The sequence below is a fragment of the Takifugu rubripes genome, chromosome 22 (assembly GCF_901000725.2).
Source record: "Takifugu rubripes chromosome 22, fTakRub1.2, whole genome shotgun sequence".
Lineage (NCBI taxonomy): Eukaryota > Metazoa > Chordata > Actinopteri > Tetraodontiformes > Tetraodontidae > Takifugu > Takifugu rubripes.
Genome location: NC_042306.1, coordinates 4,560,597 through 4,584,553, shown reverse-complemented (window position 1 = coordinate 4,584,553; position 23,957 = coordinate 4,560,597). Strand labels below are relative to the sequence as shown.

The 23,957-nt window shown below is 45.6% G+C and overlaps 3 protein-coding genes across 7 annotated transcripts; 1 reads left to right on the top strand and 2 right to left on the bottom strand.

The window, feature by feature from the left end:
- Positions 1 to 10: 10 nt before the first annotated feature.
- On the bottom strand, positions 11 to 5,039 carry dapk3 (death-associated protein kinase 3). Its single transcript, XM_003975411.3, has 9 exons — positions 4,888 to 5,039; positions 4,047 to 4,150; positions 2,913 to 3,273; positions 2,656 to 2,785; positions 2,456 to 2,504; positions 2,333 to 2,359; positions 2,087 to 2,239; positions 1,962 to 2,007; positions 11 to 1,829 (listed from the first exon to the last, which is right to left on the bottom strand). Exons 2-9 carry the CDS (start codon positions 4,106 to 4,108, stop codon positions 1,293 to 1,295), a joined length of 1,365 nt encoding a protein of 454 aa, XP_003975460.1. The 5' UTR covers positions 4,109 to 4,150; positions 4,888 to 5,039; the 3' UTR covers positions 11 to 1,292.
- Positions 5,040 to 6,258: 1,219 nt separating this feature from the next.
- sppl2 (signal peptide peptidase-like 2) lies at positions 6,259 to 13,231 on the top strand. Of its 3 annotated transcripts, none has more exons than XR_003886938.1 (15): positions 6,259 to 6,410; positions 7,155 to 7,271; positions 7,350 to 7,532; positions 7,710 to 7,799; positions 7,905 to 8,044; positions 8,602 to 8,744; positions 9,501 to 9,597; positions 9,831 to 9,947; positions 10,111 to 10,192; positions 10,286 to 10,360; positions 10,451 to 10,513; positions 10,585 to 10,684; positions 10,781 to 10,858; positions 11,101 to 11,388; positions 12,169 to 12,307. XR_003886938.1 is itself a non-coding variant. In XM_003975382.3 (15 exons), the coding sequence occupies exons 1-15, from the start codon at positions 6,363 to 6,365 to the stop codon at positions 12,355 to 12,357; spliced, it is 1,683 nt and encodes a 560-aa protein (XP_003975431.2). In that variant the 5' UTR covers positions 6,259 to 6,362; the 3' UTR covers positions 12,358 to 13,231. The 3 variants fall into 3 exon arrangements, 1 of the variants encoding a protein (XP_003975431.2); XR_965480.2 differs by having other exon boundaries at positions 11,101 to 11,383; positions 12,169 to 12,306; XM_003975382.3 differs by having other exon boundaries at positions 11,101 to 11,261; positions 12,169 to 13,231.
- A 399-nt stretch (positions 13,232 to 13,630) lies between these two features.
- arhgef18a (rho/rac guanine nucleotide exchange factor (GEF) 18a) lies at positions 13,631 to 23,586 on the bottom strand. Of its 3 annotated transcripts, none has more exons than XM_029830699.1 (21): positions 23,189 to 23,586; positions 19,895 to 19,965; positions 19,441 to 19,566; positions 19,135 to 19,241; positions 18,897 to 19,037; positions 18,515 to 18,765; positions 18,303 to 18,428; positions 18,078 to 18,195; positions 17,696 to 17,947; positions 17,397 to 17,473; positions 17,105 to 17,283; positions 16,959 to 17,023; positions 16,615 to 16,794; positions 16,363 to 16,488; positions 16,093 to 16,196; positions 15,949 to 16,014; positions 15,827 to 15,874; positions 15,252 to 15,734; positions 14,840 to 15,152; positions 14,662 to 14,763; positions 13,631 to 14,310 (listed from the first exon to the last, which is right to left on the bottom strand). In XM_029830699.1, exons 3-21 carry the CDS (start codon positions 19,500 to 19,502, stop codon positions 14,162 to 14,164), a joined length of 2,949 nt encoding a protein of 982 aa, XP_029686559.1. In that variant the 5' UTR covers positions 19,503 to 19,566; positions 19,895 to 19,965; positions 23,189 to 23,586; the 3' UTR covers positions 13,631 to 14,161. The 3 variants fall into 3 exon arrangements, with proteins under 3 accessions (XP_029686559.1, XP_029686558.1, XP_029686560.1); XM_029830698.1 differs by having other exon boundaries at positions 23,431 to 23,582; XM_029830700.1 differs by having other exon boundaries at positions 19,135 to 19,225; positions 23,431 to 23,582.
- Between the last annotated feature and the right edge of the window lie 371 nt (positions 23,587 to 23,957).

Genomic DNA, 23,957 nt, shown 5'->3' with positions numbered 1-23,957 from the left:
CACACGAATGTGGCGATAACATTGTTTATTTGAAACAAGCCTAAACAGCTCTGTTTCTACAGCTTTTGAACACCGACGAGAACGATTAAAATATATTTTGCACATTGTTATAATTATTTAAGTACATATAATACATTTGTCTACCGAAAAATACTACTTTCCTAACAGGCTCCCTATACTGTACATGGGAAATATATTGCATGGATGTGAAGCTTTTTGATGGAATGTTTCAAGTGTGTGCAGACATGACGGTAACAGCGTCTAGAAAGTTCCCATGCATGCTTTGGTTAAACAAGGCAAGAGTGCAAAAGCTGGATTTAAGACATTCGCCGTCAGAAATGTCAGTCAATACCACTGATCGCCGTAGCAATATAGTCCATCAGGCACTGCAAAGATCGGCTTATACATTCTGGATGTGTTATAACTTATATTTTATATAACTTGCAAAGGTGGTTTAGCCAAAAGAACCGTCTGTATTTTGGCATAAACTATAACTGATATGTTCCAGTGCTAGCCAAGTGCTAAACAATCACAGTCTTATATTTTATCATCAGGATTGTCTTTTAAATTGGATATTTGTTCTGATTTAAGTTTCCTGGCTGTAAAACAATAAAAGTTGAGGGTTAAGTGTATTGATGCAATGACTACCTTGAGCTAAATTTAGAAAAATATGAGTGTAAAATGTCTCTGATAAATATTGTAAATGTTCAGCAAGGGCTGTAAGCTGTAATCTTTGGAGCTTTCCTCACATCATGGAGCAAAAACCTGAGGCCACGGGCAGATATTCACACCGTTTACAGCATGGAGAAAGATTCAGATATAATCTATAAATTATCATTTCAGACTTAAACTGCTTGTTGAGTAAATACTTGCATCAACTTTTACGGTCAAACAATATAAAGACTAAAATTATAAATAACTGTATAAAACAAAAGGAATGAGTCTTTTTTTGCAGGAAATGTATTTAAACGTTGCCTCTGCTCGTTTCTTGGTCTGCTCAATCCAAGGTAGTTTTCTCTGTCAACTGGACTGGGTTTCTTCTCTTGAAGACGTTTCGCCTTCTATCCAGAAGGCTTCTTCAGTTCTGAAATCGCTGGGGAGAGAGCTTGAAAATATATAGCCCCTGTGGACCATTAGCATTTGTATGTGCGTTGGGTGGGGGTGGGGGTGGGGTTGCTGTGATGGCGGCGGCACGTTGGCAGCCGAGCGCCGCCGTGATGACACATGCAGAGGTGGCGATGAAGAGGAGGCTGCTTGAGGGACACTGTGTCCTTCTTGGGGTCCAGCCACGCTCAGGGCATGGTGCTGGAGCCGAGGCCAGCTTTCTCTGAGGAGATGGACTTGACCAACTCCTCCACCCAGCGGACGTCCGATGCCACCTGCTCCGCCAGCATCTCGTATCGGTTCTCCAAGCGGCCAAACTTGCGCTTTAAGACATTGGCAGCCTGCGTGGTGAAGCGGGCCTCTTCCATGCTCTTTTTGCGCTGGATTTGGGTGCGTTGCAGCTCCTGGCGGATGTAGCTCAGGTCACTGGAGATGCTCTGGTTCTCCTCCTTATACCACCCCTCCTTCTCCTCGTAAATGGACAACAGTGCTGCCACATCGTCCCGACACGACTGCTGGTTGCGTTCCAGGTCCCTTAGGCCTTCCTCCGCCGCTGCAATCTCCTCGAGCACTTGTGAGAAGCGCTCAAAGTTAATATAAGTGTTGTTGGGCGGCATGCTCGAGTGGGACTTGATGGTGTACTCCTTCAGACGAGTGGTCTTCAGGCGGCGGCGCTCAGTCTTGTGGTCCCTCTCCTCTGGGCGGACATTTCGCCTCTTAATCACCTGAAAAACAAAAGGTGCAGCGTGTAAAGATTATGTTGAGGTGACAACCAATTGAGAAGCCATTGTCATAAGCTAATCAAAGGCTAATTGTGTTACGAATACAACCGGGAAATAACGAATTAGCCAGCTCACCTTGATCCAGGGGTGCTCCAAGCTATCATCAATTTTCATTCTCTTCCTGCAAAAAGCAAATGAAAATGCCCGAGTGAGAAGAGACCATGATTGCCTGTCAACAAACAAATAAAAGCACTTCGTACTTGGGGTCCTTGACCAGCAGACGGCGTATGAAGTCTTTTGCCAGCTCACTGGTGTTGCTGAAGTATTCCTCATCAAAGTCATAGTTGACGCCCGAGATGTTTGTGAGAGTCTCCTGCTTGGTTTCGCCGAGAAACGGCGAAGCGCCACTCAGCCTACGGGGGCACAAATAAAATACAGGCATGTGGAATGAAGCCATTTATGTGTTAATAAACGACGACTTGCTGGGATGATGAACGATTACTCACAGAATGTATGTAATTACTCCAATGCTCCTGCGAAGAGAAGAAGCAGAAGCTTTTAAAACCGCCACAACAGCAAAAAAAAGGGAGGGAACATAAGAAAAAAAGAGAAGCCAGTTATCATCTTACCACATGTCAGCCTCTAGTCCAAGTGGCTCATAGTTGACTATTTCAGGAGCTGCAAAGCACAGAGGAATGATTCAATTCAAAGCAGATGTGGGGATGCACTTTAACTGGTCTGCCAGGGTGGATAAATACTGGCAGGAAAAACAGGATTACTTAATCCATATGAAACAGAGATTGAGCAAAGGAAAGGAACGCGAGCTCACCGACAAACTCCGGCGTTCCGAAAATATTCTTAAATTCGTTTCCTGCTTTAATCTGATGAGCAATGCCGAAATCAATCAGCTTGATCCTGGGGTTAGGGACGTTCTTATCCAGCAGCATGATGTTCTCGGGCTGAGAGGTTTGTTTTTTAAAAAAAAAAAAAAAAAAATAAAAACATATATTTTTAAATATAAACAAGCTTCACAGAGAGAACGAACACATCAAGAGCAAATACTCTCGATTACAATTCGCAACTGACCTTGAGGTCAAAGTGTGCGATGTGTTTGGAGTGCAGATACTGAACGCCATCCAGGATCTGCTTCAGAAACTGCGTGGCCTCCTCCTCAGTCAGCGACTCCTTCTCGGCGAGGAAGTCGAACAGCTCCCCTCCAGACACCAGCTCCAGGATCAGGATCACGTCGGTCTTGTTTTCGAAGATGTCGTGCAAGGTGATGATGTTGCTGTGCTGGATCTCCCTCAGGATGTTCACTTCGCGCTTGATCTCGTCGCGACTCACGCCCCGCCGGCTGGAGGAGAGCCGCCGCTTTTTGATGAACTTGGCTGCGTATTCCACGCCCGTGCTCTTCTCCTTACACTTACGCACAATTGCAAACTGCCCACTGTGTGGGGAGAAGGGGGGGGGACAGAGACGTACTCATTTGTAGAAATATGCACAAAAATCTGGCACCATTACATGGGTAAGAGGTTTTTTTTTTTATAGTAATCATCAGAGTCTGGGGACTGGCCCCTAAACCGTAGCTTAAAAACACACTCAGACTTATTTAAATTCAATCTTTTTAGCTGCTGTTGGATGAACAAAGAAAGTGGATATGCTGTGTGTTGCCTCTTTGTTTGCTTCACAATGTGCAGGTGAGAGCAAAGCCGCTCAGAGGACGGAATGTTCTCACATTTACAGTCCGCATACCTTTTGGTCTAAAACACACACCCACCCACCCTGGCACACACCCCCTCTCACACACAGAGCTCCTTCAAAGACTCCACACCGTAGCAGAATAAGAAAGGCACCTTCAAATGCAGCAGCGTCAGATGTTTTGCTGCATTACTGCAGGGAAAAAGCAGCCCGTATTGCGAAGGCTGAGCCTGATGATTCTGAAGTCATCGGAGCAAACCAACAACGCGCAAGGAAAATATATCACCCAGCTGACATGTACCAAATAATATTTTAGCCTTTAAACAGATGATTGAGGTGTTTCTAGCTGTTTCTCAAATCTATCAGAGAGAAACAGCAATCGTCACACATCTGGGAAGTAAATCTACATTTTGTTTAAGGGCACGTGGCTTCTGTGAATGCAGACGCTCACATCAGGCAAACATTTTCAGACATTCCTGGTTAGTCAAGAGGGGGTAAAAGGGGATTAAAATATATATATACCTGCCCAGCTCCTCTCCCATTTCATAATACAACTCCACATCTTCTTGCCTGAAGCCAGCCATGGTGTGCTGACTCTGATGGTGGGAGAAAGGTGTTAAGAATCCCTGTGGTGGAACAGAAACAAGAAAAACATTGAATTCGGGCAGTGCATGCTGGGGGTGAGTGATGGGGCCACGGCACAAGGATCCAAACTAGCAGTAGACTTCAGCTCAGGGTACCTGGTGTATTTGCCTCCTTATTTGGCCCGAGTGAGCTCAGCTTTAGTTTTCAGACCCTTTGGGGCTGATGTCAGCCCGCTGCATACCAGTCCCACTGACATCATCTCCTACCCTGGACCCAAGAGCTGTCTCAATTAAAGGGACTAGGGTTTGAAAACTCTGGCCTGAAAACTCAGCTTCTTTTCTTGATGAGAAAAGAGGTAACACATGAAACACATCTACCGGCAGCTTATGATGAATATAGCGGGGGGGGAAAGGGAAAAAACTACTGGCCAGGTTCAAAAGAGCGATCGAGAGGATTAACTCACTCGAGAAACCAGCGTTGTAGCTACAAATATATGAGGCTCTTCTGCTATTGACGCGAATGAATAGCCATGTCAAGATAAACAAATCAAATTGTTAAGAATGAGAAATCAGGGAGACTCTAAGCGACGGAGGCAGCTAGCTTAGCTGGTTTACAGCTAACGCTGAGGCGAAGCACCACAGTGTAAAAACCGGCTTTGGTTTTCAGCGACAAATGTTATGTTGGATGTCAGTGTGAACATTAACCAATATCTAAACATTGATTTCAAAAAGCCACTATTAAATTGGAATATAAAGTCACCTTCGGAACGTGTACTTACAGTATTGTTGGCAACAAGAGGCGAATTCCCCTCAGGAGTAGTAGTGGATTCACTGTATGTAGAGTTAACAGCACCGGGAGGGGCACAGCACTTCCGGTTTGTTCTGACAAAATAAAACTCCACTTATCTAGCGGGAACAGATTAGTACGTGGACTGTAGACGGCCTGTGACTTAAAAAACAGACTGTATTCTCTGGCTTCAAATCCAACATATCTCGCTCTGATCCACTCATGCTTGATCATATCTATTGTTATTTCCGAAGAGAACATCTTCATTTCTTTCCCTTCCAGCTCTGCTGCCCGTCTTCTCCTTACTTCTACCGTCTCCGAACTATACAGCATTGCTGGTCTTACCATTTTCTACACATTTACCCTCGTTCTTGCTGACACCTTCCAACCTACCCTCACAAGGTCCATTCAACCTTGCCATTTCACCCGAGTCCATCTCGTTAACACACACACATATTAACCACATACGCCCGCAGTACACGCCTCGGTGAATAATTTTTACAGGAAGTAAGTATAGCTGTTTAATTTCGTCATGACGTCTACACATCCATCCTCGCAAGGCAGATGGCGGCCCAAAAGACGGAGAATCACCCAAGCCAGCGGGCGAAGCCGCAAAGCCCGGTTTAATCTTTTATTCTGAAGTCAAGTTCCGGTGGCGTGAGGCTCTGGTCAGCAGCAGCGGTATGAGGCAGAGGGAAGAACATATGGGATGACGTCATGCCGAGTGACTTAACCTGCTGCAGGGCTTCGCTAATAAATAAAGATCAGCACGCGACGTCGACAGAGTGACCGAGGTCGTTTAAAAACATCAGACACAGAGAGAAGGAATAAATGACATTAAAAACGTTATTTTATGCATTTTATTTAGAAAAAAAACACACTAATAATTGGGATTCAACATAAGCTCAAGGAATGTCAGCTGAGCTATAGCATATCTCTCTTCTACAAGAAAACAACAAAAGTAAACTGAATTGGTTATGGATATGCTGATATTTACATATTCTTATCATAAACATTGATGTTTTACTTTACTTTAAATGATCTTTGCTTTAATAGCTCGTCTCTTTTTTTTTAAAAGCATTTTCCGTTTATTTATTAATTAATATGTTCTAGAAAGTGGCCTTGTCTTTAAGAGTAATAATGAATGAAACCATCTGTTTTGTTCGGCCTGTGCTTCTCCAAACCGGCTGGAATGTGACATTAATAAATTTGCATTCCGCTTTCGATCTGATCAATAAAATGCCAGTAAAAAAAAGGGCCCTCGCTTGAGGGATGATTGACTTTGACTTTATCCAATCAAAGGTGTGCTCCCGCCTTCGTGACGGTCACAGCCAATTAGAACAGGCGTGCTTCTAAAATGGGCGTGGTCTTATAGAGAAGTTGTGCTGGGGGCTCCTGCGGCTGCTGGAAGGACTTCAGCCGAGCGTTTGTTTAGTAGATGGGGGTGACAACAACACGCTAGACACCATGAGGCTCCCTGAAACACTGCTTTGGGCCGCTGTCTTCATTCACGAGGTGAGACATACAGAGGAAACGTCGTCGGAATGCGTTTTCCATCACATTAAGCATGTTTTTTCTTTCTCACCGCGCTTTGAGATTATTGCCACACCGACTAGCCTTGGATGCTATGGCCGCTAGCTTGCGGAACTCACCGATGGCCTCGGAAACATCCACAACCTTCGAAGGACGTGTATTAATCCCCCACCGCATATTTAAGCTGTATTGATGTTTACATTTGTACGCATATAGTAGGCACCGGTTCATGAGTTGATGGCTGGTTTGTGGTGTATTTCTGGTAATGTCTATTGACCGCTTTAAATGTGGTTTTGTCATATTACCCACAGGACGGTGCGATCAATTCCTAATATAACTGGCTGTTTGGGAGAATCATTTCACGCTTGTAGGCTCACTCCTGCTCAAATTTAAAAGTCGTATCTGAATTTAGCTGAAATAATCTTTCAATGCCCTGTTTTGTGATGTAAAATCCACCCTGAGGTAAGGGAGAATTCCCTCTAAATTATTGTTCCTTTTCCTTAATTTGCGAGTTTTTCGAAAATCTTGATATTGAAATATGCAATCTAAACGAGCCATATATTTTAACTTGGAACTAAATCTTTGCATGGATTAAGCATGTAGGCTATGTGTGTAACTAGATATATCAGAATAATTGCTTTATTTTGCATCGCCGTATTAAGCAACAGGTCACCAAGAGGCTGTTTTTATTAAGAGGTAACCTTGATCTGATCTTACTTTTTACAGGCGGTGGGGGAGTATGGCATGGCCCATTTCAGTGACAAAGGAAAGAGCAACGGAAAGGACTACTGCATATTCTTCAACTCGCAGTGGGCACGGCTGCCTCAGGACCTCCATAAGGCAGTAAGCCACGGGTGACCTCATTAGGTACAGGTAAAACCAAGCTGGCTCTGGTTAACGCCAAAAATCCTTTGCTTTCAGTCACGTCTTCAGATCTATGACCTGACCACCTCGGTCTTGTGCTCGCCCTCCGAGGTCCCAGAGGGGGGCTTCCCAAATCGCATCCCCATGGTGCTGAGAGGCAACTGCACCTTCTATGAAAAAGTTCGTCTGGCTCAGATTAACGGGGCCAAGGGCCTTCTTATTGTCAGCAAGGACAGACTGGTAATAATTTTATTTTCTATTGATCTCTGACTCTGGCCAATACCGGTATTTACACACTGAAGGAATGGGGGAAAAAAAAAAATCAGGATTACCGGTATACCAAATACAGTTTAGGAACTACTAATGCATTTGAAACCACTGCAAACGTGTTCAGCATCATATCGATATATTTTTTAGACCCCACCGGCAGGAAACAAGACTCAGTATGAGGAGATTGATATTCCTGTAGCACTGCTCAGCTACTCTGACATGCTGGATATCAGTAAGGTAAGAGGCCAGACAACATCTCTGGAACATTGTGTATTGGCACAATGGTGCCGCTGCTTGACAGAAAAGTTAACCTTCACTTTAATATTTGTGTATCTCTTGCAGACATTTGGTAAAGGAAGACTGGTTGCCATGTATGCCCCCAACGAGCCCGTGCTGGATTACAATATGGTGATTATCTTCCTGATGGCAGTCGGAACAGTAGCCGTTGGGGGATATTGGGCAGGCAGCAGAGACCGCAAAAAGTAAGTGGACATGATGGGGTCAAGGGAAAGCATTAACCCCTCCAAAGTCACAACTGTAGGTTTATTTGAGTGTTTTTGTAGAAAGCATGTTCATAGCAATTTCTACTATTTTATTTTTTAAAAGAAATAGCCGTCTATATCTCCAGAAGAACATATTTTCTTGCCAGAGGAGTTTGTCCTTGGCCTTCGAGAGGACTGTGAACTTGTCTCCTTGCAGACCAAACCAGAGTGACTGACTAATCTGTGTTATTCTATCCAAGTCCGTCCTCCCCGATGGAGTGCCAAAGCGAGGGCACAGTCAGACAGCGTCTGTGACGCACAGGACCGCAGGCGGAAAACAGTTTGGAGCACGGGTTGTGTGTTTTGAAGTGTAGAGAGAAACGAGTTGTGGCCAGCCAGCTGGCCAGCTGGCGGTAAATACTGCTGGTGATCATCATGACTGCTCTGGCAACTCACCAGCTCACACCGAACGCTGTTTAGCGAAAGGGAGAAAACCTCCAGGATGGTGAACCCCCCCAAAAGCGACCTCTGGTTCACGCCGTTTGTTGTCCCTCCAGACGCTACCTTAAGCTGAAGCGGGACGAGGCCGCAGAGAAGCAGGACGAAGAGACGGTTGACGTCACCCCCATCATGATCTGTGTTTTTGTAGTCATGTGCTGCAGCATGCTGGTGCTCCTCTACTTCTTCTACGACTACCTGGGTATGACTGACGCTCTCGCACGCTGTTGATCTGAAAACATTTGTGAATGAACACGATCAGAGATAATTATTTCTTTGGCTGGAAGAAATCCAACTTTGATCCACTTTGATGTGACGAGTAGATAAATAATAGCTGCGGCTCCATCCGCACAGTGTTTATTACTGTGTTTCGCTCTGAAGCTAGTCTGTAATTTCCCCTGCATTCATTGTGGTTTGGAATGACTCGTTAGGGAGTAGGGCCGTACTTCACCCCAGGAAGTGTGATATTTTTATAAAACTGGGTTGTCTACACGGTAAAAAATGTATTTTGTGCTACATGGAAAGACCTGGACGTCTCAGCTGAAGTAACTTGGAGCATGCTTTAAAATTCAAGACCTGGACGTCTCAGCTGAAGTAACTTGGAGCATGCTTTAAAATTCATCTGCGCCTCTTCTTTAGATCCTAAAGCCTGCAAAAGTTCACCAGTATTATAGTTTCATACAAGGGGAGTTTTTTAACTGTCAAAATGAGTTTTGATTCTCACATACAGTAGGTCTTGGATAAAGTGCAGAGATATTAATCGTCTGGCTGATTCACAAGTAAAAAGCGGCATTATTAGCTAGTAATTATCTGGTAATATCACGCAGCAGTAAATAGTGGCTCTTAAGGGGCAAAAGTTCTAGCAAGTTTTAATGTTTGTTTTTTGTCATTGAGTCAAAGACACAAATAATGAATTCTAATACAGTATCTTTTTTTTACACGTCTACTCACTCTCCAGCCATTTGGGTGATCGTTATCTTCTGCCTGGCCTCCTCTGTCGGCCTCCACAGCTGCCTGTGGCCTTTTGTACGGAGGCTCCCTTTCTGTAAATGCAGGTGACGCACATTAAAAATATTCCATGACTCCATTTACACATGTATCTCCGCATAAGAGTTATAAGTTTTACTTTTATGCTACGGTTCAGTTAGGTCATCCTTTGACTTTAAAATAACAAAAGTGAGCAGTTGTAAAGTGTCCAGACTATAACTGTATGTTATATAGCAGCTTCAGGTAGTTGTAATAAACTTTTATGCTCAGTTATTGATGGGTGTACTGTTTGCAATCGCAGGGTCCCAGAAAACAATTTGCCGTACTTGCAGAAGCGGCCGCACGTCTCCATGTTGCTGCTCTCGGCCTTCTGCGTCGGCGTCAGCGTCACCTGGATGGTTTTTCGTAACGAAGACGCGTGAGTGCGAATGGGAAGAATGAGTCCGACATCGTGACTGCCTGAACCAGAGTTCCTTTGTCTCATGCTACTATTACCTGTATTTGGTGCTGATTTCACATTCGGGCTACAATGATGTACATTTTTAAGATGTGTTCATGCGGTCTTCTCGTGCGTCCTCCAGGTGGGCGTGGGTGTTGCAGGACACCCTGGGAATCGCCTTCTGTCTGTATATGCTAAAAACAGTCAGACTTCCCACATTTAAGGTGCTTCAACTGTGCCAAAATAAGCGATTCTTCCATGGTGTCTTATTAAAAATACACGTCGGCTGTAAACTCTCCTGCTGCCTCTGTTCTCAGGCGTGTACCTTATTGCTGAGCGTCCTCTTCGTCTACGACGTTTTCTTCGTATTCATCACTCCCTTCTTAACAAACGTACGTCACATCCGTTTGCAGATGCACGTCAGGCGTCTGCGTCTCTGCTGCCATGTTACGCGTAACATTAACATGGTCTGTCTCCTGTAGAGTGGGGAGAGTATAATGGTGGAGGTAGCGGCCGGCCCCTCTGATTCCACCACACATGAAAAGGTGAGTTCGGTCACCACGTCTCCTGTCAGTTGCTGGATGGACAGTTGACGTTCCTTTGCTCCTTTTTCCAGCTTCCTATGGTGCTGAAAGTGCCGAGGTTAAACTCCTCTCCTCTGGCTCTTTGCGACCGTCCCTTCTCGCTTCTGGGATTCGGGGATATTTTAGTACCAGGTAAAGAATGTGACATCGTAACAAAGCGGTTTCTACGGCTGCATATTTCTTTTCCCTAACATGGATTCATCCATATGCCTTTTTTGTTCTGATCAGGTCTGCTGGTTGTGTACTGTCACAGGTTTGACATTTTAATACAGTCGTCCAGGATCTACTTTGTGGCCTGCACAATCGGTATGGATGGGGGGGATGTTGTGAGGGTTCTTACAAGCAAAATATTGTTGCCTTGCAGATAGGGTTAGCATTTAAGGGCAGTTATCCTGTATATTGGTGTTTAATAATGTTAAACAACAGTTCAGAAATAACGTCAGTGTTAAATAAGTGTAATTTTTCTTTTACTCCAGCAGCTAATTCATGTTGATATTTGCATTGTTAACAGCGCCTCTCTGGTTTCCTGTCCCTCTCTCTCATGGTAGCGTACGGCATCGGTCTGCTCATCACCTTCGTGGCGCTGGCAGTGATGCAGATGGGCCAGCCCGCCTTGCTCTACCTGGTGCCTTGCACTCTGCTCACCAGCCTCACCGTGGCACTGTGCCGCAAGGAGTTGCCGCAGTTCTGGACTGGGAGTGGATTTGTGGTGAATACCAGTTTGATATGACCGCCAAGCGCCAAAGGACATAAAAAAAAACGCACACCAAAAGACACCACTCGCACAAAAATCATCTAGTTGAGAACATGCAGAGTAAAGTAGAATTTTGAGTTGAGTAAGTTCTTTAAATAATTCAATGGTTCCTCTGTCTGCGCCCGCTCCTCTCCTCTCGCTGAGTTTGCTGCGCTCCAGTCCGCTGCAGAGGACTCGTCTGTGTGATTGGCACTGCAGGTATCCTGATCCGATCCGATCTGAGATTTAAAAGCGGCACCTTTTCATTTTTCCGCACTCACATCTGTAATCGGCTCGCTCATATCTGCAGGTTGCAGGTTTTTAAACGGAATCCTCGCACTTTTTTAAAGCCGGCAGCCACATTTACAGGCCACGGATGAATTATTCAGGCTGCCTTTTTAGGTGGCTGTGCAGCTCCTGCTGTAAATGTTGTAAATGCTGTTTTATCACTGGAGCGTAGCTGGTCAGGAGAGTGTAGACGAGCAACACGTGCACCTTTTAGTGGGTGCTACCTTGATCGATATTACCGCAGCTGTGCTGGGACTGTGGGCTGAGTTGAACTGTTGGAAGGTTTTGGAAAGTAGAAGATTACATTAAAATATGGCAGCAGTGACTAAATGACTGGAAGTCCCTTTCATGGTGTTGGTTCCTGTGGGATTTTATTTTTAGCGCTTCTGCTTTTCTATGTGGCGCTCATTCTATACAGGAATACCTCTGAGGACATTTTACAGTTTAACTGGTGCGATGGAAACATTTCCTGCTCAGAGGGATGACTGTATATTCTTGGGTTTGTCTTATGTCTGCACCTAGTCTGTCCTCTCACATATTTCTCGGCTCAGACTCAAACCAGCTAGTTTACACGCGTGCTTTTTGTCCCCTCCAGCCTGCCATAGTCCTCGCTCCCATCAACTGTACACAAACCGCAGCACCGCAGACAGAGGTGCCCTTGAACCCTAAACCGGAACCACAACCTACAGAAGACGGCGATCCCAGTGAGGAGAAAGCCCAGGATCCTGCGCCGCAGGAACGGCCGACCACAGAAAATGCTGACGAGGAAAACAAAAGCAACTGAAGGGACCGTTAACATTTACAATTTCATTTTTTAAAATATAAATTCTTGGACTTAGGCATTTTCTTGTTGATGTACAGATGCTTTATTTACACTTGGCGTAAAGGGAAGGTAATTTTTATTGTTTTTTTTGTTGTTTTTTACTGGCCGAGCGGGGCGCCAGTCTGAAGGCAGAATCTGCACACCAGCCCTGATGGCAAATCCCCACCAAATATCACCAGTTCTCTTCTTTTGCTTCAGGTTTGACTTGAATAACAAGCTGGATCATCCTAAATTACAATAAGAGAAACTAATTGGAGCTCATTCCAGATCCCCCCTCCTGAAGTGACGAGTGCGTGTGAGGCGTTTATGGTCTGTTCTTTCAAATGACAATCTGTCCCTCGGGTGTGGAAGTGGTGGGAAAAACTGAAAAGCACTACTTTATATTACATATTTGACATTACACAAGCACTGCAGGCAGCTCCTGATTACGTTTACAACGTACAGTAAATCAGTCGTGTCGCTACTCTGAATCTCGTTACGCACGTGCACATTTCTGGCGGCTCATGCCAGCTTCACTAGTAATCTTAAATTTGTCCCTGCTAGGTGCCGAATGTGTTTGACGTGCTGCGGTTCGTTTTAGCCGACTCTATTCAAGGGTTTAACACCGTATTTCTGGGTGTAGGTTTGCGTCTGCACACGTTTTCCATCGGTACAGATATTTAAATCTTATTTATGCCTGTGTTAACGTTAATTGTATTATTTGTTGGATCAAAGGTGAACACGGGTTCATTTGTTCAGTGTGCTGGAGTGCTGATCTCCAGAGCAAGATCATTCAATATGATCGTTTTTAAGGCCTCGACAGAGGACATAAATATAATAAACATTATATCTCGTACTTGTGTGTTGTGTTACACTGACTAATATCACGTTATATACATTTAAAGGCATAGCAGGGAGTGGAAGACGTGTGCAATATCGATTTGTATTTAAATGAGAATAAGGATTACTGATGACAAATTTAAAGTTTTCTGGTGAAACCCCCTCCCCCCTTCATAACCTATTAAATAAGGATGTATTTGCTCAGTGCTGGTGATTAAAATGATTAAAAAGAAACATGAAGTGTTGGATAAAATGTCTATTTCCATCTTCAGATGACGCTTCTGTGCTGTACAGACGATAATACATGATCACAACGCCAGTCTGGACATATGAAGCCTCACTTCAGCCTCTAATGACAGATTTATAGGAAAAAAGGCCCCTTTAAGTTTAAACTTGGCATTTAAAATACATTAAGTCCATGTTTTTATATTAAGACCTTTGTTGCTGGGGGGAACCAAGAGGTCATAGGTCAACAATCATTTGATTTTCTAAAAAAGGTTATCCATTCGATTGCAACGAGCACCTGATTGTACATCACACATTCAGCTAAAATGGTTCCTCACACAACCTATAAAGTTAGGATTTTATCCCTAAACAGCTGCAAATAAACTTTGTGTAAAATGTACAGTTTCTTTAGGCCGCATTAAATTAAAGAGTTAAGGCACGAGTGCTAAACAGTAAAACAATCTACAAGCATTTAAAATAAGAGATAAAAAAATAATAAAAGTGTTTGGCAGCATCTTTTTCCCCTCACACCATTTAAGAATATTTCCTCAAATCCTGAAGTGGTTCGTTTGTTTTTTTTACCAAAAGTGAAGCTCAGCTGGTTTCCAGTGATAAATGAACGTCCCGATTTTGTGTCCAGTGCCCCCCCCCCCCACCATCACACCCACAAGGTGTTTCCGTGTTTACAAGGTTCAACCAAACTCCAGTGTGTATTTCAGGATTAAAGGAAAATGACCCGTTCTTTGCCCTTTTCAAGCTCTTTGGGGAAAGGAGGCGGCGCCGGAGGTCGAACCTCGCTGCTGCTCCTGAGTGTGCTGAAGGACTGAGACGACTTCACGCTGCGGAGAGACTCCGGCGGGCTAAAGGTTCCTAAAAGAAGGGTGGAAAAAAAGGTTGAAGTAAAAACGGTCACACATCTAAATATGAGCTGATGAGCACACGCGCAGATGACCTTTGACCCTCGTTTAAACAGGACGACATCACTGCTTCCCTTCATACAAAAGTGATGTAAAGGCCTCAGAATTTTGGAGGCTGGTGGAAGATGAAGCTCCTGAGATTAATAAACGAATGTGTTTTCCTAAACACATCTTTCGGCATTTTGGCTGTAGAGGTAGTCAAATCTAAATAATATTCGAATGCTAAAGGAAATAAACTGAAAACCAACCAACCACTAACAAATGAAGGTAACTGGAGGGTTACGCCTTTAAAATTGGCACAGACCTGACTGGATTCTTTGAGGACTGGAGTTCCTTTTTGCTCTCAAGCTGCCTCCTTCTTTCCCAGTAACTCGGATGGGCACCAGCTGGCTCACATCGATAGAGGCTGCGTACGAGAAGACAGCTGGCTTTTAATTCAAACTGATGCCGACAACTGCTTGGGACACCTTCTTGAACCCGACCTGCGCTGTTGGTTCTCTTGTGGGAAGCCTTCCCTTTGAGGCCCTTGTCCTTCCCCTTGGACAGTGCTGCCAGTTTGGTGGGGATCTGCTGCTGTACGGCAGCAGGTTTATGAACCTGGTTGGTGGTGCTGATCAGCTGGATGGGCAGCTCGGGCTTGGCCGGCAGCACGGCCATGCTCTCCTTGCGCGGTGGAACCTTTGGAGGCACTTCTGAAACATCTGGGGCATTGATCAATGTGTTAAGCTTCAGAGGCGTCGGCAGGCCACCTCCTCCATTCGCTATGCTGCCCCTGAAAGACTGGTAGCTCCAGTACTGAGGAGGGAGAGGAGAAGGCCAGGTCAGAGTCTGATCTTTACTGTAACCACAGAGGACAATGAACAGATTTCAGCCACATGTGCTTTTTCTCCTCACCTGCGAGGGATCATCGTACTGAGGCAATCCCGGGTTTGGAATGTATTTTTTTAACTTCTCCTGCTGCTGCTCCAGACGTTCCTTTTCCTGACTCAGGCGATCCTTCTCCTTCTCAACCGACTTTGTGGTTTCTCTCAGCCTCTCCAGCCCTTCCTGATAATTCCCCCTCTGTTCCTCCAGCTCTGTCTTTTCCCCCTGGAGCTTCTCCTCCCACGTCCGGCATTCCTCTTCTCTCTGCTGCAGCTGAGCTTCCAGAGCCTCCATCTGTATCCTCTGGCGCTCCCTCTCCTTCTCCCACTGCCGCTGCTCCTCTCGATGTTGAGCCTGCAGTTTTTGTAAATTTGCCAGCGCCTCCTTGTGCTTCTCCTGGTTTCGCTGCTTCTCCTGCTCCAGCAGAACGCTGTTGTTACGCGTCGGCTGTTTGCTCTGTGACTGAAAGGTGTTTTGGAGCTCGATCTGGCTGTCTTGCTGGGCTACGATCGTCTGGAGGAGCATTCAGGTACATATATCAACTATACAAATGAACATATAAGACAATCATACATCCTCGATTATCCAGAAAAAGAATAACTTACTTGTAAGGTGTACAGCCTCTGCGCAAGAAGTATCACTCTTTCACACATCTGCATAGAAATAGCAGTTTATTTTACAATTGTTGAATGAAAACAGGTGAAATAAAGTACAATGTTTGGTTTACCTCTGCAAGAGGGAACTGACTGGAGACCAACCTGCTCTCTGGCATATTAGTGTCGTCATCATCAGCCTTCAAGTCAATCAGAAAACAAGAACATGAACAGGTTTCATGGCAGGATGGAACTAAGGATTTCTGATTGATACTGACTGACTGCTCTGTGCTTTCAGAGTAGAGCAGTTCCTGCGATGGTTTGGGGGTAAGACTGTAACCTGGGAGGTCGTCCATGCCGCTGGGTTCGTCAGCTGCGTCACCTTTTGAGAGAATGTAAAGACGAGCGGACACCTTTCTATAATGTTCTCATTTTTGAGTCCAACTATTGACTGGACTGTTTTAATAACTGTGGTTATGTGAAAGGACACTGAAGACAATGAGAAAAACACTCATTAATATAGACTATTTTAGAGGCATCAGCTTTACTTTTCATGTTAGAATCTCCTGCTCCATAGGGGTCTTCCCTTCCGAGCTGCACATCCTGTACGTTGTCATCTTCTAGAGGGTTTGAGGTGTTTACCACTGAAATCAGCCGATTCTGCAAGTATTCAGCTGGAGACAAAAAACAACTTCTTTAATGTAATGCTGAATATATTTATACAGTGCTCCATTTGACTTCCAACCACCACAAACACAATGATAAAAGGACTCAGGAGACGCCGACTTCTCAGCTCTGACCTTCTCGAATGGCTCCCGCGAGCAGTGTCTCCCCCTGCTGGAAGTCAGAGGCATCGCCGCGAAGCAGCAGCCCTTTATGGGGGATTTCTTGCTTCATCACATTTTTATACAGCGCAGCAAACACCTCCTGTTTCTTTGTCAGACATTGCTTTATATGTTCATCACACAGCCTGAGAGCATCTACGGAGCAAAGGCAGATCGTCAGAACTGCAACAGTGAACACCAGGCTGTTTTCCAACTGTGGAACTCTCCTTTCTACACAATTATGTTCACATTTCTAATGTTAAAATCCCATCCTCTTTCATAGAAATCTTTTACTCCTGCGTTAGAATCTGTAGTGCTACCTTGCAGCTGCTGCAGTTCAGCAGACATTTCGTCGATGTCCTCCTTTACAGTTAATGCATTAATCCTTTAAAAAAAAAAAAAAAAAAAAAGTAGATTGACAAAGATTTGAGAGATCTTTCTTTCAACACAGATGTTCTCAGCTTACTGCTCTATAGCGTCCGATATCAGCGTCAACCAGGTGAGGCGTTCCTGCCTGGAGCTGGTGTGAAGTTCATACATTTCTGCCATGGAGGTGCTCACGTTGATGAGAAACATGGCTTTGTCCTCACGAGCCACTTCCCTAACTAATAACCTCTTAAGGGAAATGATAGGTGGTTTGTTGTCCTGAGAAAACAAAGATGACGCAGCAGGAATTAGTATCAGAAACGTTAGGATTGGAACAAGAGCAGGTGGAGTAAAAGAACAATATCAAGCACATCTGTGGGGAAAAAACTCACCACACCAGCAAAGACGAGCTTCTGGTCTTTCTCTTGTAGGAGCACTAACACGTCTGACAGCAGCAAGGCATGGATTTCTGCAGAGAAACATGTTAAATTGACTCAGAATGGAGCCATGCAGACAGGGAGAACATGTAGCCTCACAGGGGGGATTCGAACCCACCACCTAACCATCGTCCAAAAGGCCAGATTGATTTTGGGAATTAGATGTCGCTCGAGATACGAATCAATCAAAGAAGTTCCAGTGTAACGACTCGCGTGACGTAAAAGGCCAGAATCTCACTGAAAACCTCCCAAACCTTTGTGTCGACCAGACGACTTCCACGTGACGGTGCCCTCGTGGAGTAGAGTCCTTGTTCCGTTGATCAGGTCGTCCCTGTGGAACAGCAGGCCGTCTTTCTGCCGGCCCTGAGACTTGGGCTCCAGGCGCAGGCCAATCTCTCGCAGACGAGCGGCTTTCTCGTATTGCCTGACCTGGTTGTTGACCTGAGAGATGGCATCTTTGATCAGAGCCAGACCCTGAACCAGCGTCTGCTGCTCCTCCGTGTCACCTGGAAGAAACACGCACCGTTCAAACAGCCTCCTCACCGACGCGCAAAAGGTGAGGAAGCTGCACGTCCCTTACTACTAACAAAGAAACACAAAAGGCCTGACTTGGCTGCCATGTTTATTGATATTTACCTTCAGTGTTCTGTATGATCCGCTCCACCAGGATGGGATATTTTGTAATACGCTGAGTCACCAGCATGAAGCATTCGGAGATTCCCAGCCTTCGTACGAGAGGCAGCTGTCCTATTTTCTGTCGTGAAAGAAAGGTGGGCATCACTCCAACACCTCATAGCTGCTTAGTTCCTGGAAGCAAAGACCAAGACCACAAAGGATCGTGGTCAAGTGCAGCTCTCTCACCCTCATCAGAATCTGCATTTTCTTGTTGTTCTGCATCTGCTCTTTATAGATGTTTATGGACTCGTTGTGATGGCTGCAGAACACACTGTAAGACTGGACCATTCTTTCCCCCACCGCACCTGAAAACTACGAATCACAACACCACAGGATGAAAACACTGCTGCCTAGACAGAGGAGCGTATTTGTCCATCACTTATATCCCGCATGTCTACCTGGGAAACAAGAATATCCCCAAACTGGGTGATCTGGTAGTTATTGGGACTTTCGTCGGGTTGAGCCTCTTCCTGTCGCGCTTTGAGGCAGCTGAGAAAGTGCTGGTGGAGGCTAAGCAGCTCTTCTACACTGAGGAAGAGCTGCTCCAGCTTGGCATCCTCGATCAGCTGAGACCGCCTCAGCTCGTACATGTAGACCTGGAGAAGGACCTTTAAGGTGCGCACATGGTGCATCTCCGTCTGGATGAACTCTAGAATACAGGAAACAGGCTTAAAATGAGAAAAAGGCAGAAAGCTCACCTCTGTGAATATAAAAAAAAAGATTTTCTCCATCCCACCAGCGGCAACAGCAGCTTCAACAGAACATCCACCAGAATCCTACCATAGATGACGTCCTGCCTTTTTACAGCCTCTTTGTTCAGGGACTTCAGGTAGCTCTGGTCCACGGCCACGCTCCAGGACTCTGCCTCCAGGTTCTGAGCGATGTACTCCAGCTCTCCACGCACCTGAGCATAATGCAAGTCTGTGTGCCCAAAACAGACGGCTTCACACCACTGCTCACACGTGTCAGAAGATTCTCAATATGGGCAAGAAGTGAAATGTCCTGCCGAGCTGCTGACCTTCTAGGTTAATAGGCTCGGCCAAGGAGGGCGCCAGCGACACGGAATCCTCAGAGGATTGCCTCAAACGGAGGCCATCGACCTCATCCATCTGCACCAGACCAGACCTGGTGAGCATGCGATGACAAAGCTCCACAAATAAAGGTGATGCGCAAACATGAATATACAACAAAACCATTTTATCTTAATAGTTGTTGTTGCTCTCAGCAGCCTCATATTTCAGCATTTAACTCAGCATCTCGTGCATCAAACTTTCATAAATGACTGAGAGGAACCCATGAAAGAGGGAAGTTTAGTCTCACTAACCTTGTTTCGTTGGAAGAAGAGGAACCAGGCTGAGGGCTGTGTTTCCGAGAGGCGACGGTCATGCCTGGACTCAGGAGGCGAAAGGGGAGGCCATGAGAGCCCAGGGGAGAAACCCTCTCCCCGGAACTGCGAACATCATCAATACACCAACCGATGAGACAAAATCTCATCGGGCCGACAGGCTCATGCTGTTAATCTCATCGGGTTTTCGCATTTTAGCGAAGGCAATCGAGGTGTCAGCCCCGACGTTTCTGCTCTACCGGGTTTGTTTTCCGATTTTAAGTTGCAGTCACTGATCTTGATACCATCCATCCAGTCGAGCTACAGATCAACATCCCAAAACCTTGACCTGCGCCATTCGTCTCTGGACAAAATGGACTCGACCCAATGCGAAACGGTTTGTTTAAAAGCCACCTGACTTTCACTTTGAATTTGACAGGAATTCCAAACATACCTCGGGTGCTTATTTCAGTGAGCACGTGGCACCAATCTCCTCAATCGCAAATCCTCCGGTGAAGCGTTAACCTACAAAGAGGGTGACAGGACCATGAGTGCGTTGCATTGTGTTGAGCCGAAGCAGCGGGTTGTTCTAGAACTGATCGTGAGGACAGAACTGGTTTGACGATCTGCAACATAACAGCTCAAGCAAAACCCGGTCCCAGCCGAAAACACAGCAGACGGCAGTAACACACTTACAAAAAAAAACACCTCTCCACATTCATACTGTGCTTATCATTTGACTGCCATACAGGGGAAAAAAATCCCATTAAATCATAGGCTAGAGCAGCTGCGGCCAGCGCCTCCACTGGGTGTGTCTCACAGCACATAAACACAAAAATGAGATACTTTAAATGCGTCATTTCCACTGCCGTCCTCAGTGAAGAGCTGCGTGTTCACATCTTTGAGGGGCCGCTGCCACGGCAAAACAAAGGCAAGTGGATCGATCTTTGAAACTGAGGTGTCAGACACTCCTAAAACACACACACACACACACACACACCGTTGTTTGACTGAAGCAGTTGGGAGAAAAACAGAAGTTCTGCTTGTCTCATGTTGACAGAACATAACAAATATTGCCAGAAAAGCAGCTGCACAGGAGGCTCAAAACACCTCCAAGTCATGAGAATTAAAACACAACCTAGAAAATATCCCCTATAGAGATACAATTCTGAAAATAAAGTGGATAAACCTCATTCTGATCGGGTTAAGCTGGCTACGTCACCAGAAGCTAGTTTTTTTGGCCTACTGTTTGGCTGTTAACCAAAGCAAAAGCATCACAGTACTAATGGATCAACCCAATTTTGATGGAATGTTTAATGTTTACCTATCTTAAATGAAGAAAGACACTATGGTGCTAATGTATACATGCTCGCAATCACAGCAACAGAGATGCAGCGAACCCACAATTCCCAACTTAGTGGGTCAGTAAAAGGTCGACTAGCCAGTCTGCCCAGTTAGCACAAAACACAACATCCCATCTACACGTGACACAGCCATTAATGCCAGAAATCAAGACTCAGTGAACCTCAGATCTCCTGATCCAGGTATGCTGGATCAGTAGTTTGATCCATAGAGAACGAGTGTCCGATCCTGCTTATCAAGACTTCACCGCCCGCATTTAAAGAAGAGACAAATGGTTTAATAGGCCACGTTTAACAAAACACAAGTGGCAGCTAGAGGGATCCGCTGTCGGCAGCTCCCTTCCCAAACCACACCTCAGCTAAACAACTCTAATGACTAACATCAAAGAGGCCAGACTGGATCACCTCCGCCGGAGGTCGGAAAACCACGAGGCCAACGACAGGAGTGAGAATAACAGGCTCCATAATTATTCAATTCATCACTGCATAAAATTAGCACAGATGGTGAAATAGCCGTTAGCATAGGGAGTGTAGCCATTTATTTATCACAAAAAAATCTTTGATAAGAAATGTTAGTGAAAAGGACCAACAAACCAAAAAGTACTTGTCTGTAACAACCCATCAAAATGCTAATTAAGGAAACAATGCTTGGGGGAAAAATGCTCTTTTAAGTGATCTAAAATCATTTTCTCAGGTGAAAGTGGTTCTGCTGTGGTTTCTACGGTTCGGCCCCGTGTTGTGATCGACGGCCACGCCCAGCGAGACTCGACCGCACAGGTGAGAAGAGCCGAGCGTGAAATACAGGTCACTCCCCGCGTGTGACAAAACAAGACCAGCAAGTCTGCCGAGTATCCTGCGAAGAAAAGGGCAGAGAGGTGTGTGTGTGGGGGGGGGGGTCAAAATTCTGCCTTTGTGGAAAATAACGAAAAGACAAGCGTCTTTCACACCACACAACAGGCCAAAGCTGCTCATTGTTGCAGGTGAAACCCTTAACAACCCTGAAACTGTGCCCGGGTAAATGACACGAGCGACCATCTCGCCCACCAACCCTCGGGACTCTTAGTTGGAGCCCATCGGCTTTCAGGCACCTGTCGAGGCGGCAGGTGTAAAAAGACTTCGTCATGGCAACAGGACTGAGGGGCACTTCCTGTGGCGCCAACCTTGACAGCTCACTTATTAACTTTCAGATAGGAACGGTGGGGGGTTTTCTTTGCACCTTGAACAGTGTTTCGGCCAGGTGACTTCATCCTCAGTCTGGACTTAAAGCGACGCGCACGTGTCACCACCAATGCAAGTCAGGCAGAGTATCGAGCATTTGCTCAGCTGTTCGGTATCTGATGTGGCTCATTCAGGTTGCGAAATAAATTTCTATCTGGACCCTAGAGGGTGGCGGACATTGAATGTAATCTTCCTTTTGGAAGAGAGGGACCACGTCAGTAAAGATGTCACGGCTGCCCTGACAAAAGGGCAGGATTCTGAATTATGATGATAATATTGTGAGGATCGGTTATATGACCTGAGATAAGCACGACTCGGTCTCTAAGTATTAAACCCACCCCCCAAAAAAGAGTGGAAACGCCACCAAATCAGACGCACATCAATAATATTGCATTATTAATGTGTGCAGCTGTGAGAGAACACACCCACGCAGTCCTGGAGCGGCTCTTAAAGGGAGTCCAAATGTGATCAAACACCGGCACTGTTTACCCCGAGACCTTCCAGTGCCATTTGTTATAGAGATAAGCAGCTACTGATATCCAGCACCATCAGCCCAGGGTTACGCTGCTGACTGGTGGGAAAATGTGGAAGCTTAAATAACCTCCCAACTCCGGGGCTTCCCAGCTGAAACCCAAACATGACCTACGTGACCGCACATGCAAAATGTAACGTGTGCAGCTGGAGACATAAATTCCCCCGATCTAATTCTCTGGAAGGATCTGGGTGTGCACGAGGGGAGCGCAGGCAGCTGGGACCAGGAACCCTGAATGCCAGCAGCTCCAGGACAATTTTAAGATAAGAGAACCCCTCAAGGCTCTGTAGAAGTGCACTCGTGGATTTAAGTGACTTATTGCAACAGTATGGCCTGAAATAGGTCAAAAAAGGGAGTTTTTCCAGTAATGAAAATCAGATATGCATCCAAGAAGAAGCAAAGCTCCTAAAATACAAAGATGGTTTCACATTGCAGTCGTCTGAAGTTTCCCATGGCGTTAATTCAACCCAAAGAGACAGAAAAGTTATCTAGCGAGGGGGGAATGTCAGGAATGCCACGGTGCTGGCTGAGGTACTGACCTCGACCCAGGCTCTCAAACAAGCCCCGATGGCAAATAAAACAGTCGCTGCTGGAACCAAAAGCAGGTGCAGGACGGGGAGAAGGGACGGCTGCTCACCTGTCCAGGTGTCGCTAACCCCGACAACGATTACACGGCGGATTCCCAGGAAACCGAAACCCAAAAGGTCCAAATAAATGTCTCATAGTTCGTCATCGGGTTTAAAGACGTGTGCTATCGCTAGCTAGTCGTGCTAGCTTCCTCTTCTCTTTTGTAAACAGACAGCAGGTTGAAGCCTGACAGGAAAACTCCTCGATGTTTTTAAAGGGTTTTACAGGCCAACAACATGAGATTCATCTCACCGTGACGAGCTGGAGTCAAGCGGCGGCCGCGGCGCCGGTGCAGTCGCAGGATTCGGAGTTGGTCCCCAGAGAGGAGAACTTTGGTTCCGACCACGTTCAGCGAAACCGGCCAAGATGTTTCAGGAGGAGCAAGTGCACCAGAGGCAGGAGCACCAGCCCACTTCTCCTCTTCCTCCTCCTCCTCCTCCCCCTCTAAGCATTGTGGGAAACGAGTTTAGTCAAACTTTGTGGGAGAAAACAGCCCAGATTGGAGGTGTTCTGGACACTCTTCTACCAGAACCAAACTGGTGCACATGTACCGGGTTTATTGAATTGTCCTGCATTCACCTAAAGTCTAGGGTTTATTAGGTTCAACTTCATTTAGGATTTAGACTAATTACATAAAGAAAAGTCACATGGAACACTTTCGTGGTTTATGTTGTAAATTCAATAACGATTCAATATTGATGATGTCTTCGCAGATAAGATACATTTTTTTTATTTCCTAATTACGACACGTACCCGTTTTTGAATTGTATACCGATACC

Coding starts and splice junctions, on each gene's coding strand:
- arhgef18a (XM_029830699.1), bottom strand. CDS start 19,502: ATGACCGTCGCCTCTCGGAAACACAGCCCTCAGCCTGGTTCCTCTTCT. Junction 18,766..18,896: donor AAGGCAGGACGTCATCTATG/GTAGGATTCTGG, acceptor CCTGTATTCTAG/AGTTCATCCAGACGGAGATG. Junction 14,311..14,661: donor TCCTCAAAGAATCCAGTCAG/GTCTGTGCCAAT, acceptor CCCTTCTTTTAG/GAACCTTTAGCCCGCCGGAG.
- sppl2 (XM_003975382.3), top strand. CDS start 6,363: ATGAGGCTCCCTGAAACACTGCTTTGGGCCGCTGTCTTCATTCACGAG. Junction 6,411..7,154: donor CCGCTGTCTTCATTCACGAG/GTGAGACATACA, acceptor TACTTTTTACAG/GCGGTGGGGGAGTATGGCAT. Junction 10,514..10,584: donor ATTCCACCACACATGAAAAG/GTGAGTTCGGTC, acceptor TCCTTTTTCCAG/CTTCCTATGGTGCTGAAAGT.
- dapk3 (XM_003975411.3), bottom strand. CDS start 4,108: ATGGCTGGCTTCAGGCAAGAAGATGTGGAGTTGTATTATGAAATGGGA. Junction 2,505..2,655: donor CGGAACGCCGGAGTTTGTCG/GTGAGCTCGCGT, acceptor TGTGCTTTGCAG/CTCCTGAAATAGTCAACTAT. Junction 2,240..2,332: donor GGAGTAATTACATACATTCT/GTGAGTAATCGT, acceptor GTGCCCCCGTAG/GCTGAGTGGCGCTTCGCCGT.